Raw genomic sequence first — 19,968 nt, 5'->3', positions numbered from 1 at the left:
TGACTTTAAATCCAAAAAGACAATGATAATAATCTAATAATAATAATAAGAGTATCAATAACGTCCTTACCTTCTACATTATTACAATTTGCATGTCAATCTACTGACTTCAGTAGAATGTTTAAGCATTATATATAAAAAAAAAAAAAAAAGCAGATGTACTGTATTCATTTCCTACAATATTTAAACTGCTGAACATGACTTTTATTAGAAAAGACAACAATAGCATAATAACAATAATTTTGAGTTTCAATGATGTCCCTTCATCATTGTAAAGTGCATTTCAAATGAGCTGAGTTGAGGCATCAAATCTCCACTAAACACCACCGTCAGAGAATGCTATAATGCATTGATTTCAAAGGGGTTGGTATGTCGGAAGGACGAAGAGGGAAATTATGAGACGTTCAACCTCTCTTTCAACCATTTTAAATGATACAATTAACAAATTTGCAGTGCATTGTGGGATTTAAATTTATCCAAGTGGCTCAAGTGTTTTGACTACATTAACAAAAATTAATTCAGATCCATTTAATGATTTGTTTAGTAACCATTTATGGTGATGTCTTGTGTGAACTGAGTTAGTCACTGAATCAACAGTCAAAAGAAAATTTGTATCTTTACAAATTTGTGTCTGCAGACCTACAAAGAGGCTTTGATAGAGGTTTTATTCATTATAAGAACAAAAAACTGAAATAAACTTCACTTACAATATGTGCTTAAAAGGATTGTCTTTGTTGTTTTTTCTCTGAAGTGCATTTCATGTAATGCTGCCAATCAAAAACTATATGCCATTAAATAACTATGTTTGTGTGTTCCTGACAGCCTATTATGTAAGGGTTGTTTCGGCTCATGAAACTCACCTTGTGATTGGCAGGATGGTTGATCAGTCAGCCCAAAGTAACAAAATACAAAGAATACTGTAGATAAATCCACCATTTGGCTCGTATGGGTTTAGCTTGGGAAAGTGTGGGGGACCGAATCACCTTTTTTATAGAGTGTGGGGGACGTCCCCCCTGGCTGGTACACCCTTGGCTAGAAGTCAGTAGTGGTGGGACCAAATCCACAAGTTTGACAACAAGGAGTGGGTCCTAAACTTACACCTCAAAAAGAGAAGGTGAGTTTTTGTGCGAGCGCCTACAGGCACGTCTGCTTCATAAAGACATGCTGTTAAGAAAAGCCTAGGGTAATCTAATATGCGTGTTTAGTCGTAGGTCTGATGTCCAGATATTGGATATGTATCTGATTTAAAACCACATTTAGAAGTGGCTCAGATCAGATGTGAAAAAAATTATACTTTTTGCGTTTACACATGTGCAACACTATCCTTCTGTATTTTTTGTGTGACAGTGTTAACATAGCCGACAGCCGAATCGTTGCGAAACTCGTAGTCTGCAAACCAGCCCTTTATTGAACAAGAACGTCAATTATCAAAACAATCCCAACCCATATTTTTAAAAGATTAATTCCATATTTTATTGCCCTATTTGTAAACATTTATCCTTCACATTATCCTGATTTTAAACAGTAGTTAAACTTCACAAGTTGATTTAATTTTTATTGCAGAATTGTAAAACTATGTAATATAAAACTATTATAAAACTAATTAAGTTAATCATCTGATTTCATGTGAGTGAAAGAGGTGAGGCAGGTTTGTGCTGACTCAGATGAGAAGCTGTGATGACCAGAGGCTGTAAATCCCCATCAGAGAAAACTCTTCATAAGTGTATGAGTTTGAGTCTTATCTTCATCTATACATCCTCTGGGAGAGCTGTCTCTGGAATCAACCTAGAAACACGTGTAAACATGTATCTCAATCACTCATGCACAACACTGTCTGTACTAATGTCATAATGTCCCCAATACACTGAAATTACTGTCTTATCGTGTTTCCTTTAAAGGAATAGTTCACCCAAAAATTTAAGTTCTCTTATCATTTACTCACCCTTATGCCATCCCAGATGTGAATTACTTTTTTTCATTTGCTGTACTCAAATGAATATTTTTAGAAGAATGTCTCAGCTCTTTTGGTCCATACAATGCAAGTGAATGGGTGCCAAAATTTTGAACAAAAATCACACAAGTCAGCATAAAAGTAATCAATAAGATTCCAGTGGTTAAATCAATATCCTCAGAAGTGATTTGATAGGTGTGGATGAGAAACAGATCACTTTCACATTCTCCTTCTTGGGATTTTGGTGATTCACATTCTTTATGTATACCACACACTACTGGGCAGTGAGAAGAATTTCAAGCAAAAAAGGACTTAAATACTGATCTGTTTCTCACCCACACCTATCAAATTACTTCAGAAAATATGGAATGAAGCACTTCAGTTGTATGGATTACTTTTATGATGCTTTTATGTGCTTTTTGGAGCGCCAACATTTTGGCACCCATTCACTTGAATTGTATGGATCTACAGAGCTGAAATATTCATAAAAATAAAAAAAAAATCATAATTTATGTTCTGCAGAAGACAGAAAGTCATACACATCTAGGATGGCATGAGGGTGAGTAAATGATGAGAGAATTTTCATTTTTGGGTGAACTATCCCTTTAATGTGAGTTTCAAATTAATAACATCTCTGTGCAGATAAGCAAAATACTGCTATCCTAAAGTACTGATGTTGCAGTCAATATACATAAAAACTGTACCACTGAGCAAGGCTATTTACCTTAAGTTGCTATAATGATTCAGATAATTTTAAAAGCTAAAGGTAAAGTGTGTTATTTCTGTACCACTAGCATCACCAAACAGCAAAACAATGGCACCATTAACACCTGGTATTAAAGGCATAATTCACCCTCAAATGAAAATTCTCATCATTTACATTTACCCTTATTCCATCCCAGATGTGTGACTTACTTTCTTAAACAGAACACAAATAAAGATTTTTACAAGAATTTCTAGTGAATGGGTGCCAACATTTTAGCATAAGTCAGCATAAAAGTAATCCATATGACAGTGGTTAAATCAATGTCTCCAGAAGCAATTTGATAGATATGGGTGAGAAACAAATATATTATATATTAATGTAAATTTGTACTATAAATTCTCCTCCCTAATCAGTCAGTTTCCACTTAAACTTTCACCTTCACATTCTTCTTGTGTTTTTTTGTGATTCACATTCAATTTCTGATCTGTTTCTTACCCACACCTATCATATCACTTCTGAAGACATGGCTGTAACCACTGGAGTCATATGGATTACATTAATGCTGTATTTATGTGATTTTATTTGACTTGTATTGTATGGACCTACAGAACTGAAATATTCTTATAAAAATCTTAATTTGTGTTCTGCAGAAGAAAGGAAGTCATACACATCTGGGATGGCATGAGGGTGTTTAAATGATCATTTTCATTTTTGGGTGAACTATTACTTTAACATCCATCTCAAGTGATCCGGTCACAAGTGGACAGCAATAAATACTGGTGTAAACAGAGTCCAAAATGTTTTGTGATCAATCGGAGGAAGAGAACATTTGTAGTATAAACACTAATGCATCCCGAACAAAGGCAAAGGACCGCCTAACTGCCCAACATAAAATCACATACTTCACCTTTACGGACAAATCACTTTGGGCAGTATTCTCTGCAGAATAGAACAGCTCTTGTGTTCAGTTGCAACTCTAAGCCAAATCGAGGTTCAGATATCAGAATGATAAGAAGTTTAGTATCAACATGCTAAAAAAAGCAAACATTTAAGACCTTTTCTCCAGTGAGAAAAGTTAAGAAGCATGAGCAGAGACGGCAGCTAAGATCTGTGTAGCTGATGGTCTGTCCACAGGACTTTTACTTTGGTAGGAAAATATCACTTTACCACCCTCATCCAGCAAAAAATCACCACCCATCTGAGAGAGAGAGAGAGAGAGAGAGATGGTGTTTTAATCCATTATCAAGAGTCCTAGACTAAGGGGGAGACACATGTTTTTTCTCTCATTGAGTGTTATGCAATATATTCAAAAGTATTTGTTTGAACGTCTATTACATGAAAGTAACTTATGAATGTCACTCCCCTTATGCAGTCCGACATGCCTTTATGCAATAAATGTTTCAGTGTGATAAACTTGAGGGCAGACATCAAACTCTGTCACTTCAGTGTTTCATTCATGTGCATACTATTGTGAAGAAATGCTGTGAGTGTCACCTGAAATAGATCGTTGATAAACTGATGTGGCACCTCAGGGAACTGTCGGTTTATCACCATAAATTCAGAGAAGTGTAGCAGTGACTTAAACTTCATCACTTTGGCAAAGGATGAACCCAGTCCGAACGCTTGATACACCTGTGACATCACACCCAACAGGAATGGACTTCTCAGCACAAATCTACACATACTGTAAATTTAAAACTAATACCAGTGACAAAATTCAGCAAATGCAGGAAAGATAAAACTCTTTTACAACACAATTAAATAACCCATTTATTGTTTATTTACATTAATAATTTATTTTCTTTTTATCTATATTTTTGGAAAACATATGAAAATTACAAAAAAGTATTGGGGGAAAGTCCTTTGTATGATTATTATGTGGGAAAAAAAAGAAAAAATACTAATACAAAACATTTACTGTATTAAACTTAGGTTAGGTCAATTAAAGCTGAAATCACCTTGACTTTAACAAACACTGTTACATCCCATCCAAATCATAGTACATAATTTTCCAGAAGTATGTACTCAACAAAACGTTTAAATGAATAAGGGAATGTTTTTTGGAATATGATTTAAAGACCCTTGTTTATGTAAACAAGTATCTTAGAATATGATTAGGCAAGGAAAAGGCTCTACATAATCAGATTTTTCAGATTCAATAGTCCTCACCACTCTCTCTGCATCAAATAACATGTCAAATTCAAAGCCTGTCTGACCAAGCCAGAATTTTGCCCCTTCAAAAGAACCACATGAAACCACCAGCACCCGCACTGACTGAGCTTCCAGAAGAGTCTGTATGAGAAATAAAACCAGAAAACAGAGCCGTGTTGATGATTCAAAGCATATGGCAATGGAACGCTTGCTACAAAAATAACAGCACAGCATTTTGTCTTGCCAAAAAATGTTAGAGAATGTAAATAATCCCAAGGTCTTTACAAAAATTTGGGCCATGAACTTTTCCAAATGAACTTTTCAAGAGTCCATAATCAGAAATTGCTGAGGCTGGTTTACTGACTGCGCTTGTAGGTTGCAGCTGTACCCCTGTCATCTCTGATACTGACTGTGCTTGCAAATTGAGTTCATGCCTCAAATCTTAATTAACCAACAGCAGTTTTGAATGCTTTTTAACTGAGTATAGAGTGCAGAATTTGTGTCACACCCACAACATTAAATGATGGAAGCAGCTTCGGTTGAAGACGGCAACTGGATCTTGAGGAGACACACAGCTCATATCTTCATTTGTGCGAGTTAACAAAGACCTACAGCTATGCTGTGCGCATCTCTGTTACTGACTGTGCTTGTAACTATGCAATGTCATCTCTGCTACTGACTCTTCTTGCAGCTGACTGTGCTTTCAGCTGTGCTGTGTCATCTGTGCTGCTGTCATCTCTGCTAATGACTGTGATTATAGCTGTTCTTTTGTCATCCGTTACTGATTGAGCATGCAGCTGTGCTGTTATAATCTGCTACTGACTGTGCTTGCAGCTATGCTATGGTAATCTTTGCTCCTAACTGTCCTTGCAGCTTTGCTGTTTTAATCTGTGACTGACTGTTCTTGCAGCTGTGCTGTCATCTCTGCAACTGACAGTGCTTACAGCTGTGCTGTTCTCATCTGTTACTGATAGTGCTTAAAGATGTGCTGTTGTCATCTACTACTGACTGTTCTTGCAGCTGTGCTGCTCTCATCTCTGCAACTGACTGTTCTTGAAGCTGTGCTGTTGTCATCTCTGATAATGACTAGGGATGCACCGATTCAATACCTGGATCGGTATCGGCTCTGATACTGAAGCTTTTAGAAGGATCGGGTATCGGTCCGTAGAGCCCATTCCAAATCCAATACTGTGTGTTAGTCATGTTTGTTACTGCGAAGCTACAAAATGACATAAAAGAACCATAAAAACACCATAAAGACTTGTGCATTTTATTCAAAGCCACTTGAAGACGTATGATAGCTCTGTGAATCATAAAAGACTGTGTTTTAATAAGTAAATATATAGTATGCGCAGCACCAGCGCATAAGTAAATGGTGCTACTCTGTTGACACAAACTCATGCACAGGCAGGTGCGGCTATTTTTAGCCTTCATAGCGGTGTACAATATATGACCGCTACTCAAGAACAGCATCTCAGATGTAGATGCTCAATGTTCGGTTCACTTATAATATGCATTTAGAATGGCACCGGAGGTGCATTTTACCAGAAATTGAATAAGAAACAAATTAAACTCCTGTGAACTTGCCTACAAACAGACACATACAGGACTTCCTGGAGAGTTTAGAATGTCAAAATAAAAGCGTGAGGGTTTAAAAAGTGCACGATTTAAATATGTTACTGTTATGACTTAAAAAGTCAATAACAATAATATCAATAACAATTTATTAGTATTAGGGTTTCAAGTGCTTGGCGCTGAAACCCTATTGTAATTGTTAAGATTTGTATTACTATTATTTTTATTATTCCACCATAAAACTGATCGGACAGAGGGTACCGTAAGGCCTAGAGACTTGGTCAGATGGTAGTAGTATTGCTCACTACTCACTACTCACTAGAGACTCAGTCAATAGGGGGCGCTACAGCGATCAAAAACACAAAACTGCTCATAACAGCTAGACCGTTTGTCGTAGACTCAAGTGCTTTATAACATTGGAATCCATGGCTCAAACAAAACAAAACGTATATCTCTGATTTCCATCTATAAAAATGTTCCACCATCTTGGATTTTTCCTAAAACCTACTATTGCGAACTTGTATTTAGTACCACTAGTACTAGGATTTTCATCCGATCTGGACCAAATCAGTGTCAAACGATTCTATGGAGTCTCAATATCAAAAGATATAAAAAAAAAAGTTACGGTATGCGAAAACTTTGAAAGTAGGAGTGACCAATTTTGCATAAATGGCTATAACTCTTGAAGGAAATTAGATATCTTCACCTTACTTGGCATGCTTATGTAAGAGGTCAATCTTTGGTCGCCCAAAAAAGTGGGCGCTATGTTGAAAACATGGTCGCCATCAGCCAATCAAATTTCAACAGCTATTACACAAGTTTAACAATGACCAATTTGAATGAAACTTGGTAGACATATTTGACTGTTGATCTGAAAGGGTTGTTCAAAGTTTTTAAAAAATCGGTCACTAGGTGATGCTACCATGATTTTTGTAGATGTCAATGGTTGTATATAATGCAGTGTTGTGAAAAAACACAAGTAATACCTGATAGCTCTTCTCATTCTAAACAACTTTGCCTCAAGAAGCATTTGTGTCTGTCAAACTGTTCGGTAATTATTTCAGATAATGTTAAAAACCTACTTTTGCTAAATAGTCCTATGTTTTTCGCCTGATCGGAACCAAACCAGTGCAGAAATATTCTCTGGAGTCTGATTATTAATAATTAACAAAAAAAAAGTAGAAATTTCGAGAAAAGTTGACATTTTCTAAGGGGTGCCAAAACGTTCAAAAAGGATGGGCCATTTTTACTCAAATGGCTATAACGCCCGAATAAAATAAGATATATTCACTCGGTACATATGTGCATGAGCTCAATCTGAGGTCTCAGTAAAAAACCACAGAGTTTGGCCACTTGTTGGCACTATAACAGGAAACAAACGTGAAAAAAGCTCTAACAACTGTGACAGCTGACGAGTGACTGTTACGTTTGTACTGGACTTTTTTGAAAGTTATATTAAACTGTCTGAAAACAAAACAGGGTTCACAAACTGTCTAAATATTTTCACCATGGTCCATTTCGGTATATAATAACGAGTATAAACTATATATAATCGCATCATAGTAAGATATAAGTCAACATTTGAACCACTTTAAAGTTTTTTTTTTTTTATTATAAAAAAAGTTGGTTTAAAAAAAAAGTAAAAGGTTGAAACCCAATACTTACATTTAAAAGTGTAATTCTGCAATTTCTCACAAAAAAATCCTTTTGTCACTGGTGCACAAATAATTCTGGGGTAGGCAAGAACACCGTTTCGGTGCATCCCTAATAATGACTGTGCTTGCAGCTATACTGTTGTCATCTGTAACTGATTGTGCTTGCAGCTGTGCTGTTGTCATTTCCTACTGACTGTGCAGCTGTTAACTTTGCTACTGAATGTGCTTGCAGCTGTGCTGTTGACATCTGTTACTGATTGTGCTTGCTGCTGTGCTATTGTCATCTGCTACTGACTGTGCTTGCAGCTGTGCTGTTGTTATATTTGCAACTGACTGTGCTTGCAGCTGTGCTGTCGTCATCTGTTACTGATTGTGCTTGCAGCTGTGCTGTTGTCATGTCCTTTGCTCATTGTGCTTGCAGTTGTGATGGAGTAATCTTTGTTACCAAATGAATGAATGAACGTTACACATAGCGTTATTCTAACACTATATAGCTTTAAATAGTGACTAGGGGACTCTCCTCAGCCACCACCGTTGTGCAGCATCCACCTGGATGATGCGACGGCACCCATAGTGAGCCAGTAAGATCGCCACACACCAGCTGTTGGTAGAGAGTTTGAGAGTAGAGTGATAAAGCCAATTAACAGGATTATTAGGAGGCCATAATTGAGAGGGGACAATTTGGCCAGGACACCGGGGTTACTATACTGGGGCATTAGGACCTACACAGACTACAGGATGAGCACCCCCTGCCCCACACCCACTTATTGACTATGCTTGCAACTGTGCTCTTGACATCTCTATTACTCTCAGGTTATCTTACCTTGTTGTCCTTCAGCTCAGTCAGGTGGTCTCGTCATGGCTGTCATCCAAAATGTCGGAGCAGGACAAGGAGAAGCTTCTCTCCCTTCCCCAAGTACTGACCCAGAGACACACTCCTATAAAAGTAAACAACACTTATTGTTATATAAAAGACACACAAAAATAAACATGTATACCCACCATTTATATGATAGATTAGGGCTGGGCGATATATCAGATTTTCCTGATGTAATCACGATGATCTTGCTGGTGAATATCTAATATCTAATGCGCTTTTTATTTGTCTACAATGCTTCCTGAAGAGCATGTTATTATAATAATTTCACGATACTTCAGGGTTGCACAATTAATCAAAACAACATCAGAAGCATGATCATATGTGATTATTAAACCACAAAAAGCTGCAATTTAATTACATCAATACAAGTGCTTTAGAGTGAACAGGTGACGTGCTGTTGTGTGCCCACATGTGGGGCTCGTGATACTTTCCACGTCTTGTGAAAGCAAAGTGATGCAGGTTCAAACATTTGCGAATTTCCAAACATTTGTAACTGCTAAATTATAATACAGATTAGGCATTTAATATCATTGGTAAATTGCAAACAAAGACATGCAGAACATTGAGGACTTTATCTCTTTTTAATCTCCTGTACTAAAGCTATCTTTATGAAACATTGACTATTAACTATAAGTAGAGATAAGTGGATTTATAGCTAGGCATAATTCTGGATCATAGAAATGGCTCCCAGTTTCATAGACAACCTAGAGGGTATATAAAGATAAAAAGAGAGACATGATATAGTGTAATAAAGTGTTGTAACTGATGGCCTTCATTGTTTCAAAAGAATATTTAGCCTGCCTCTTGGAGTTGTTCAGGATTGTGGCTACCACTGAATATAAACAGTGATCGGTGTATGCTTCTCTCACTCTTTAGTTTGAACATGTATAAGCAGTGCATCAGAGCTCAGCATCTGGGCTGCAGGATATTGTGAAAGAACTGTGTCACTCATTTGCATCTGAACATCCAAACGTTTCAAAAAGCTGTCCCACTCCACCTGTCATTCAAACAAACAAACATCCAATTAGCACAATAAACTACTTACTTTTACTAAAGTGATACATTAATAAAATTCAGCATTTAAAAACAAGTGGTAATGCTAAAAAAGGTAACAATTGTATTACTTCCAGTTGCAGTAAGCCTTCGACATTATCTCGAACCTCACTGTTCCTGTTAAATTGGAATCAAATGACAGTACTATTATGCATAATATTTTGGCACTGGTTCACAATATATAAGCGACAATGTACATTCAGTCATTATGGCAAAATAAACTGCAACAGGGTGATCAGGACCCAATGTGAGGTGGATTTTAAGATAATCACTGTATGACTGTACCTTATCCTTCTTATGACAGCAATTTACAAATAAAGAAAGATATGTACATGAAATACTAATGATTTTTATTCAGTGAAAAGCAAGTGTGCAGAGTGATCTGAGTGAAATGCTAATAGCTTAGCTATGTAGGAAATTGATTGCCTGGGTTAACAGTCACTTATACAGTTTACCAGAAACAATCTAGGACAAAAACAGAAAGCCACGATTGGACCATCACAATCAAGTATTTCAGAGAGCCGTGATATACTGTGTATATGACATCTTTCTACTCACTGAAAAAACTGTTCCCATAAATTCTCTGCCAACTTCTTGTTCTTCACACCCAAGCTGAAAGTAAACATTACTAAACATTATTCAATTTCACATAATTATTGGATGGAGTTTACCTTTTTGCAGAACAAAAAATACTAATACATGGACCATGGAGAGTTTAAAGAGTACACCCACCTGTTGAAGAACTTTGCCCCAGCTGACATCAGACCAAATAAAGGATGAATTTTCTGACCAATTTCATACAAAGAACCACCTAAATGACAATAATAAAGAAATAAACACACACACACACACACACACACACACACACACACACACACACACACACACACACACACACACACACACACACATATACATACATATATATACACATACATATATACATTATATATACACATACATATATATACAAACTCACCTAAAGGATTATTAGGAACACCTGTTCAATTTCTCATTAATGCAATTATCTAATCAACCAATCACATGGCAGTTGCTTCAATGCATTTAGGGGTGTGGTCCTGGTCAAGACAATCTCCTGAACTTCAAACTGAATGTCAGAATGGGAAAGAAAGGTGATTTAAGCAATTTTGAGCGTGGCATGGTTGTTGGTGCCAGACGGGCCGGTCTGAGTATTTCACAATCTGCGCAGTTACTGGGATTTTCATGCACAACCATTTCTAGGGTTTACAAAGAATGGTGTGAAAAGGGAAAAACATCCAGTATGCGGCAGTCCTGTGGGCGAAAATGCCTTGTTGATGCTAGAGGTCAGAGGAGAATGGGCCGACTGATTCAAGCTGATAGAAGAGCAACTTTGCCTGAAATAACCACTCGATACAACCGAGGTATGCAGCAAAGCATTTGTGAAGCCACAACACGCACAACCTTGAGGCGAATGGGCTACAACAGCAGAAGACCCCACCGGGTACCACTCATCTCCACTAAAAATAGGAAAAAGAGGCTACAATTGGCAAGAGCTCACAAAAATTGGACAGTTGAAGACTGGAAAAATGTTGCCTGGTCTGATGAGTCTCGATTTCTGTTGAGACATTCAGATGGTAGAGTCAGAATTTGGCGTAAACAGAATGAGAACATGGATCCATCATGCCTTGTTACCACTGTGCAGGCTGGTGGTGGTGGTGTAATGGTGTGAGGGATATTTTCTTGGCACACTTTAGGCCCCTTAGTGCCAATTGGGCATAGTTTAAATGCCACGGCCTACCTGAGCATTGTTTCTGACCATGTCCATCCCTTTATGGCCACCATGTACCCATCCTCTGATGGCTACTTCCAGCAGGATAATGCACCATGTCACAAAGCTCGAATCATTTCAAATTGGTTTCTTGAACATGACAATGAGTTCACTGTACTAAAATGGCCCCCACAGTCACCAGATCTCAACCCAATAGAGCATCTTTGGGATATGGTGGAACGGGTGCTTCGTGCCCTGGATGTGCATCCCACAAATCTCCATCAGCTGCAAGATGCTATCCTATCAATATGGGCCAACATTTCTATAGAATGCATTCAGCGCCTTGTTGAATCAATGCCACGTAGAATTAAGGCAGTTCTGAAGGCGAAAGGGGGTCAAACACAGTATTAGTATGGTGTTCCTAATAATCCTTTAGGTGAGTGTATATATGTATGTGTATATATATATATATATATATATATATATATATATATATATATATATATATATATATATATATATATATACACACACACATACAAATAAAAAATAAACACATCTCTGATAAAAAAAACTGAAAAATTGGGTGTGCAAAATGATTCAGCCCCTTTACTTTCAGTGCAGCAAACTCTCTCCAGAAGTTCAGTGAGGATCTCTGAATGATCCAATGTTGATCTAAATGACTAATGATGATAAATAGAATCCACCTGTGAGTAATCAAGTCTCCATATAAATGCACCTGCTCTGTGATAGTCTCAGAGGTCCGTTTAAAGCACAGAGAGCATCATGAAGATCAAGGAACACACCAGGCAGGTCCGAGATACTGTTGTGGAGAAGTTTAAAGCCAGATTTGGATACAGAAAGATTTCCCAAGCTTTAATCCCAAGGAGCACTGTGCAAGCGATAATATTGAAATGGAAGGAGTATCAGACCACTGCAAATCTACCAAGACCCGGCCGTCCCTCTAAACTTTCAGCTCAAACAAGGAGAAGACTGATCAGATGCAGCCAAGAGGCCCATGATCACTCTGGATGAACTGCAGAGATCTACAGCTGAGGTGGGAGACTCTGTCCATAGGACAACAATCAGTCGTATACTGCACAAATCTGGCCTTTATGGAAGAGTGGCAAGAAGAAAGCCATTTCTTAAAGATATCCATAAAAAGTGTCGTTTAAAGTTTGCCACAAGCCACCTGGGAGACACACCAAACATGTGGAAGAAGGTGCTCTGGTCAGATGAAACCAAAATCGAACTTTTTGGCAACAATGCAAAACGTTATGTTTGGCGTAAAAGCAACACAGCTCATCACCCTGAACACACCATCCCCACTGTCAAACATGGTGGTGGCAGCATCATGGTTTGGGCCTGCTTTTCTTCAGCAGGGACAGGGAAGATGGTTAAAATTGATGGGAAGATGGATGGAGCCAAATACAGGACCATTCTGGAATAAAACCTGATGGAGTCTGCAAAAGACCTGAGACTGGGACGGAGATTTGTCTTCCAACAAGACAATGATCCAAAACATAAAGCAAAATCTACAATGGAATGGTTCACAAATAAACATATCCAGGTATTAGAATGGCCAAGTCAAAGTCCAGACCTGAATCCATTCGAGAATCTGTGGAAAGAACTGAAAACTGCTGTTCACAAACGCTCTCCATCCAACCTCACTGAGCTCGAGCTGTTTTGCAAGGAGGAATGGGCAAAAATTTCAGTCTCTCGATGTGCAAAACTGATAGAGACATACCCCAAGCGACTTACAGCTGTAATCGCAGCAAAAGGTGGCGCTACAAAGTATTAACTTAAGGGGGCTGAATAATTTTGCACGCCCAATTTTTCAGTTTTTTATTTGTTAAAAAAGTTTGAAATATCCAGTAAATTTCGTTCCACTTCATGATTGTGTCCCACTTGTTGTTGATTCATCACAAAAAATTACAGTTTTATATCTTTATGTTTGAAGCCTGAAATGTGGCAAAAGGTTGAAAAGTTCAAGGGGGCCGAATACTTTCGCAAGGCACTGTATATACATATATGTATAAACATATATGTATATATAAACATACATACATACATACATATACACACATATATATATATATATATATATATATATATATATATATATATATATATATATATATATATATATATATATATATATATATATATATATATATATATATATATATATATATATATACAGTGGGTACGGAATGTATTCAGACCCCTTAAATTTTTCACTCTTTGTTATATTGCAGCCATTTGCTAAAATCATTTAAGTTCATTTTTTTCCTCATTATTGTACACACAGCACCCCATATTGACAGAAAAACACAGAATTGTTGACATTTTTGCACATTTATTAAAAAAGAAAAACTGAAATATCACATGGTCCTAAGTATTCAGACCCTTTGCTGTGACACTCATATATTTAACTCAGGTGCTGTCCATTTCTTCTGATCATCCTTGAGATGGTTCTACACCTTCAATTGAGTCCAGCTGTGTTTGATTATACTGATTGGACTTGATTAGGAAAGCCACACACCTGTCTATATAAGACCTTACAGCTCACAGTGCATGTCAGAGCAAATGAGTATCATGAGGTCAAAGGAACTGCCTGAAGAGCTCAGAGACAGAATTGTGGCAAGGCACAGATCTTGCCAAGGTTACAAAAAAATTCTGCTGCCCTTAAGGATCATAAGAGCACAGTGGCCTCCATAATCCTTAAATGGAACGTTTGGGACGACCAGAAACCTTCCTAGAGCTGGCCGTCCGGCCAAACTGAGCTATCGGGGGAGAAGAGCCTTGGTGAGAGAGGTAAAGAAGAACCCAAAGATCACTGTGGCTGAGCTCCAGAGATGCAGTCGGGAGATGGGAGAAAGTTGTAGTAAGTCAACCATCACTGCAGCCATCCACCTGTCGGGGCTTTATGGCAGAGTGGCCCGACGGAAGCCTCTCCTCAGTGCAAGACACATGAAAGCCCGCATGGAGTTTGCTAAAAAACAACTGAAGGACTCCAAGATGGTGATAAATAAGATTCTCTGGTCTCATGAGACCAAGATAGAACTTTTTGGCCTTAATTCTAAGCGGTATGTGTGGAGAAAACCAGGCACTGCTCATCACCTGTCCAATACAGTCTCAACAGTGAAGCATGGTGGTGGCAGCATCATGCTGTGGGGGTGTTTTTCAGCTGCAGGGACAGGACGACTGGTTGCAATCGAGGGAAAGATGAATGCGGCCAAGTACAGGGATATCCTGGACGAAAACCTTCTAAAGAGTGCTCTGGACCTCAGACTGGGCCAAAGGTTCACCTTCCAACAAGACAATGACCCTAAGCACACAGCTAAAATAACGAAGGAGTGGCTTCACAACAACTCTGTGACTGTTCTTGAATGGCCCAGCCAGAGCCCTGACTTAAACCCAATTGAGCATCTCTGGAGAGACCTGAAAATGGCTGTCCACCAACGTTTACCATCCAACCTGACAGAACTGGAGAGGATCTGCAAGGAGGAATGGCAGAGGATACCCAAATCCAGATGTGAAAAACTTGTTGCATCTTTCCCAAAAAGACTCATGGCTGTATTAGATCAAAAGGGTGCTTCTACTAAATACTGAACAAAGGGTCTGAATACTTAGGACCATGTGATATTTCAGTTTTTCTTTTTTAATAAATGTGCAAAAATGTCAACAATTCTGTGTTTTTCTGTCAATATGGTGTGCTGTGTGTACAATAATGAGGAAAAAAAATGAACTTAAATGATTTTAGCAAATGGCTGCAATATAACAGAGTGAAAAATTAAGGGGGTCTGAATACTTTCCGTACCCACTGTATATACACATATATTTATACACATACATACATATACATATATATATACACACACACACACATACATATATATACACACATATAAACACAAACATATATATATACACACATACATATATATATAGATATCTATATATACACATACATATATATACATATACATATCTATATATATCTATACACATACATATCTATATATATATATATAAACATACATATCTATATATATATATCTATATATACACATACATATATCTATATCTATATATACACATACATATATCTATATCTATACACATACATATCTATATATATACATATCTATATAAACATACATATCTATATATATATAAACATACATATCTATATATCTATATATCTATATATATATATATATATATATATATATATATATATATACATACATATCTATATATATACACACACACATATCTATATATACATACATATACACATATAAATATATATACACATACATATATGTATGTGTATATATGTATATGTATATATACATATGTATGTACGTATATCTGTATGTATACATAAACATATACACACACACACACACACATATATATATATATATACACATATATACATGTGTGTGTGTGTGCTGGGTAATGTCAAGCAAAAGTTCATTGTTCAATAATATTTACAAATATTTGTACACAACACAAACGTGACATAACAATTTCTAGAATCTAGTTCATGACATAACAGTTGAGTGTTTGCACAAATGTGCAAAGTCCACTGTCTGGTAAATTAGCAGCAGTAAAAAGTTAAACAGCAAAAGTATTGTAATACCCTTTGAGACGTCTTTCTCCACATACTCCAACGACGTTCTTCCAAAAGTGGCTAGCTCTTTCAGTGCTTCTATGAGTGTGTTTTGGTTCACTGCAGTGTCCATGCTTAGCTTACACGGTGTGCTGTGAAACCACTTCCGCGACGCGGAGCCCTGCCTTTTTCCAGCACAAGGTCCTTTGAACATTTACCACTTAGTGGTCGACTGAAGAACGGCATACCACAATGCAACAATAACTTTCCTAGATTGGCTTTTACGGCCCATAAACGTATTAAGAGACATTTAAACACATACATTGGGACACGGACACACAATCTTTTGGCCAGATATAATCTTCCATGCATAATGTCCTGCCTACAATCCCCACAAGAAATGCAATAAAAGGACTATTTATGTTTTCATTCAACTCATTTTATTGACTGTGGCTCTTTCCCATCAAATGAAAATCACAGATTTGTACATTTTCAAGTTTTTTTTCTTTTTTGCCGTTAAAGAACCTGATTTTCGTTCCCCTTTCTGAAAAAGAAAACTCACTGCTTTTCTTTAATTTTTCACTGGAAAATAAATTAAAGCACCAACCATGAAATTAATAGGAAAACAGAAAAATAAAATATTTAAAATGGTCCACCTTAATACACTTCTAAAATACAATTAAGGATGTAATGAGTGCAACAAAGAGAGTCTTTCTTTGAGGTGCAACTGTTCCCAGTGTTCCTAAAAATCTAATTAATATCTCCAGAATCTGATGCACACCATTTAGCCATTAAATAGATACAACAAAAAGAGTTACACCAGCCAGTGTGGACAATGAACATGGCAATACAACTTATGTCCTATTTTTAAACAAACACATTTGCAAACATCTTTCCTCACTGTGTTAAAGTACTCAATGGAACTCAAAACTGAAGAATATTGCTTAGTTAATTCAACAAAGAAAATCTCTGCAATGTCACAGATTCAACTCTAAAAACAAAAAAATGAATGTCTCAAAAACAAAATTTTTTGTAAATGAAGGACATTTATCTAACATTTTCATTAAACTTCTGCTACATTTTCTGCTTTTTTTAACAGCTTGAAGTGTGAAAACAGATTCTTGCAATAGCCAAACTATAAAGAAATACTTTTTTTTTGGCAGGGGATACATTATCAGTAAATAAGTAGTTTGCTTCTCACACAAAGCTATCGTATGAATTCAGAAGACCTGGAATATAGTGCAGAAGTGGTATGGAATACTTGCTGCTTTGTTTTTTCATTTTTAACTTGACATCCCCATTCGTCAGGTCACTTTAATTATATGGAAAAGCATATTCTTAAAAAAAATATCCTTTTGTGTTTAGTGGAAAAATTTACATAATTTGGATTTGGAGAAGTGAATGAAAATTTTCAATTTTGAGTGAACCGTTTCTTTAAATGACATGATAAATGGCAGAATACATTTGTAAAATGTAATCTAAAACTTGAATAAAACGGAATCAACCTTGAAAATATTATAACTATTTTAAAGTAAAATAAACAAAAACAATTGGATTTCAATTTAAATTGGATATGTAAAAACTCAACCAATGCAAAAGTGAGAACTATGAGCAAAGATTCACTTAGCAAAGTGACTCTTTACTGTATTTTTTCAATAACTGGATGGCATTTCAAGTTCAAGATTTCTTGGGACAGTGTGAAGACGAGTCTGTGTTCAGAACTTCAATCATGGTCCTTGTGAATTGGAACGTCTCTGAAACCGATGGAATGTTCTGGTACCAACTCGGCAAACTAGTTTGAAGAGAGAGAAAAAACAAGGTTTTCACAAATGTGAGTGGTTCTTGCTTGTGCAAAATGTGCCACCAAAATGCTACAGTGTTGTGGCTGGCAACCAGTGTGTTGCTATGCGGTTGCTAGGGTGTTTGTTGCTGGCCCAAGTAAAATGAACCCACCCCCAAGTCTATATAATATTCTAGCTCTAGATGACTCTGGTCCCTCCTCCAGTGTAAATCAATGGGATTGTTTTTTTATCTGTTTTATTGTCCGTCAAGCAAACATTGAAAGTTGGTTCAATTAGAAAAGTAATACACATATCTCCCAAAAAGCCACACAATGTGACGAGTTATGCACACAATTTTAATTCTTAGAGTTTGTTAAAGTCCGTAACCCGTAAGTATAAGCTACAGTAACTTATTAGCAACTTAAAGGTTTAAACACACAAACAGCGCTATAGTGATTCTTGCATCAGTAAACATGCATCAGTAAACAAAAATACTTGCAGGGAATTCAGGTGAAGCATACAGATGTCATATAGCTTTTGTCTCACCTCTTTAAGTTCATCCAGCTTTTGACTGTCTTACTGAAGCGATCAGGACTGGCTGTGGTCATTGCCTCAAAGTCAAACAGCTGGTGACAAACCACAAATAGTTTACACAAGGTTCCCACACCTTTTGACCAATGAATGTCCATGACTTTTCCAGTCATTCATGATGGATCATTTAAGATTAAAAAATCCTTCTAAAGCAAATACACTCACAAGGAGCAATTTTTAGCTAATTAAATATTTTAGATCAGAGCATAACCAAATAATTGTAGATTTAAAATATAGACTAGAAATTTCCATGACTTTCCAAGCTTGAGAATCTCAATTTAAATATTCCCTGATATTTCCAGGTTTTCCATGACTGTGGGAACCCTGATTACAACAGATGCATCAATTGCTAATAAAAACAATGTTAAAAGTGTTTAAAAAACTTTCACCCACAGTTGCTCTTGTGTATATGGTTGAGTGACAATAAAGTGATTTGATTGATTTGACATTATTGATGTGTTTGATTTGATTTGTTTTATAACAACAGCAGTGTATTTACCTTTCCAGATGGGATCCGGCCCAGCACCTCTTTCCTGCTGGCCATTAGTGCTCCCATGACAACAGAGTATGCCACAACACTGCAGGAGTATGAGAGAATTTAAACATCACATGTTTAAAGGTTTTAACTTTATCTTATCATCATCATCATTATGGCCCTATTTTACAATCAACCATGTCCTATATGAAGAAGAACCACTTTAATACATTAATTAAAAAAGTAAATAAATTCCCTTTACAAATTGACAAATATTTTAAATTGACATTTAAAAATGATAATTTAGAACATTATTTTAAAATACAACTTTTAAATTGCATTTAAAAGGCATTTGCTAATTTCTTGTCTTTTTATCCATTTGCCAATTCTGTATAAAATGTTCGTCCTCTGCCAGCCAGACTGAGGCGAGTCACTACGCCACCACGAGGACTTTGGGAATTGGGCATTCTAAATTGGGGAGAAAAATCACAAAACAAAAGTTACAGAACAGTTGACCACGTGGATTCAACTAATGAACTTCAAATTCTTTTTGTGAATTAAATGTTAAATGATTCATAAATATAATATAATTTTAAATACAACTTCTTAATCGAATTAATAACACAATGTTCTGATTAATCAATCAAATTAAATGCACATTAACTTTTAATGAGAAAGCTCCCCTAATAAAGATAGATAATTCAGAATATATTATAATTCCGATAATTCAAAAACATTAAACCATATACATACTTGTATATTGTGGCAATGGAAAA

At 36.5% G+C, this 19,968-nt stretch overlaps 2 protein-coding genes across 3 annotated transcripts in view; both read right to left on the bottom strand.

Moving 5' to 3' along the window:
• Positions 1–650: 650 nt before the first annotated feature.
• On the bottom strand, positions 651–16,534 carry selenol (selenoprotein L). Of its 2 annotated transcripts, XM_052098637.1 has the most exons (10): positions 16,376–16,534; positions 10,704–10,782; positions 10,530–10,583; positions 10,043–10,088; positions 9,788–9,915; positions 8,862–8,976; positions 4,827–4,949; positions 4,152–4,289; positions 3,713–3,855; positions 651–1,785 (listed from the first exon to the last, which is right to left on the bottom strand). In XM_052098637.1, exons 1-9 carry the CDS (start codon positions 16,476–16,478, stop codon positions 3,733–3,735), a joined length of 909 nt encoding a protein of 302 aa, XP_051954597.1. In that variant the 5' UTR covers positions 16,479–16,534; the 3' UTR covers positions 651–1,785; positions 3,713–3,732. The 2 variants fall into 2 exon arrangements, with proteins under 2 accessions (XP_051954597.1, XP_051954596.1); XM_052098636.1 differs by having other exon boundaries at positions 652–3,855.
• A 239-nt stretch (positions 16,535–16,773) lies between these two features.
• Positions 16,774–19,968, bottom strand: part of ttc13 (tetratricopeptide repeat domain 13) — a 40,732-nt gene continuing 37,537 nt past the window's right edge. Inside the window, exons 21-23 of the mRNA XM_052098587.1 lie at positions 19,217–19,295; positions 18,673–18,752; positions 16,774–18,137 (exon numbers count right to left, since the gene is read on the bottom strand). Coding sequence (XP_051954547.1) covers positions 18,023–18,137; positions 18,673–18,752; positions 19,217–19,295 — 274 coding nt within the window. The 3' untranslated portion in view covers positions 16,774–18,022. The remainder of the gene's footprint in view (positions 18,138–18,672; positions 18,753–19,216; positions 19,296–19,968) is intronic.

This window comes from Xyrauchen texanus, chromosome 30 (assembly GCF_025860055.1).
Source record: "Xyrauchen texanus isolate HMW12.3.18 chromosome 30, RBS_HiC_50CHRs, whole genome shotgun sequence".
NCBI lineage: Eukaryota > Metazoa > Chordata > Actinopteri > Cypriniformes > Catostomidae > Xyrauchen > Xyrauchen texanus.
This window is presented reverse-complemented; position numbering and strand designations above follow the sequence as displayed.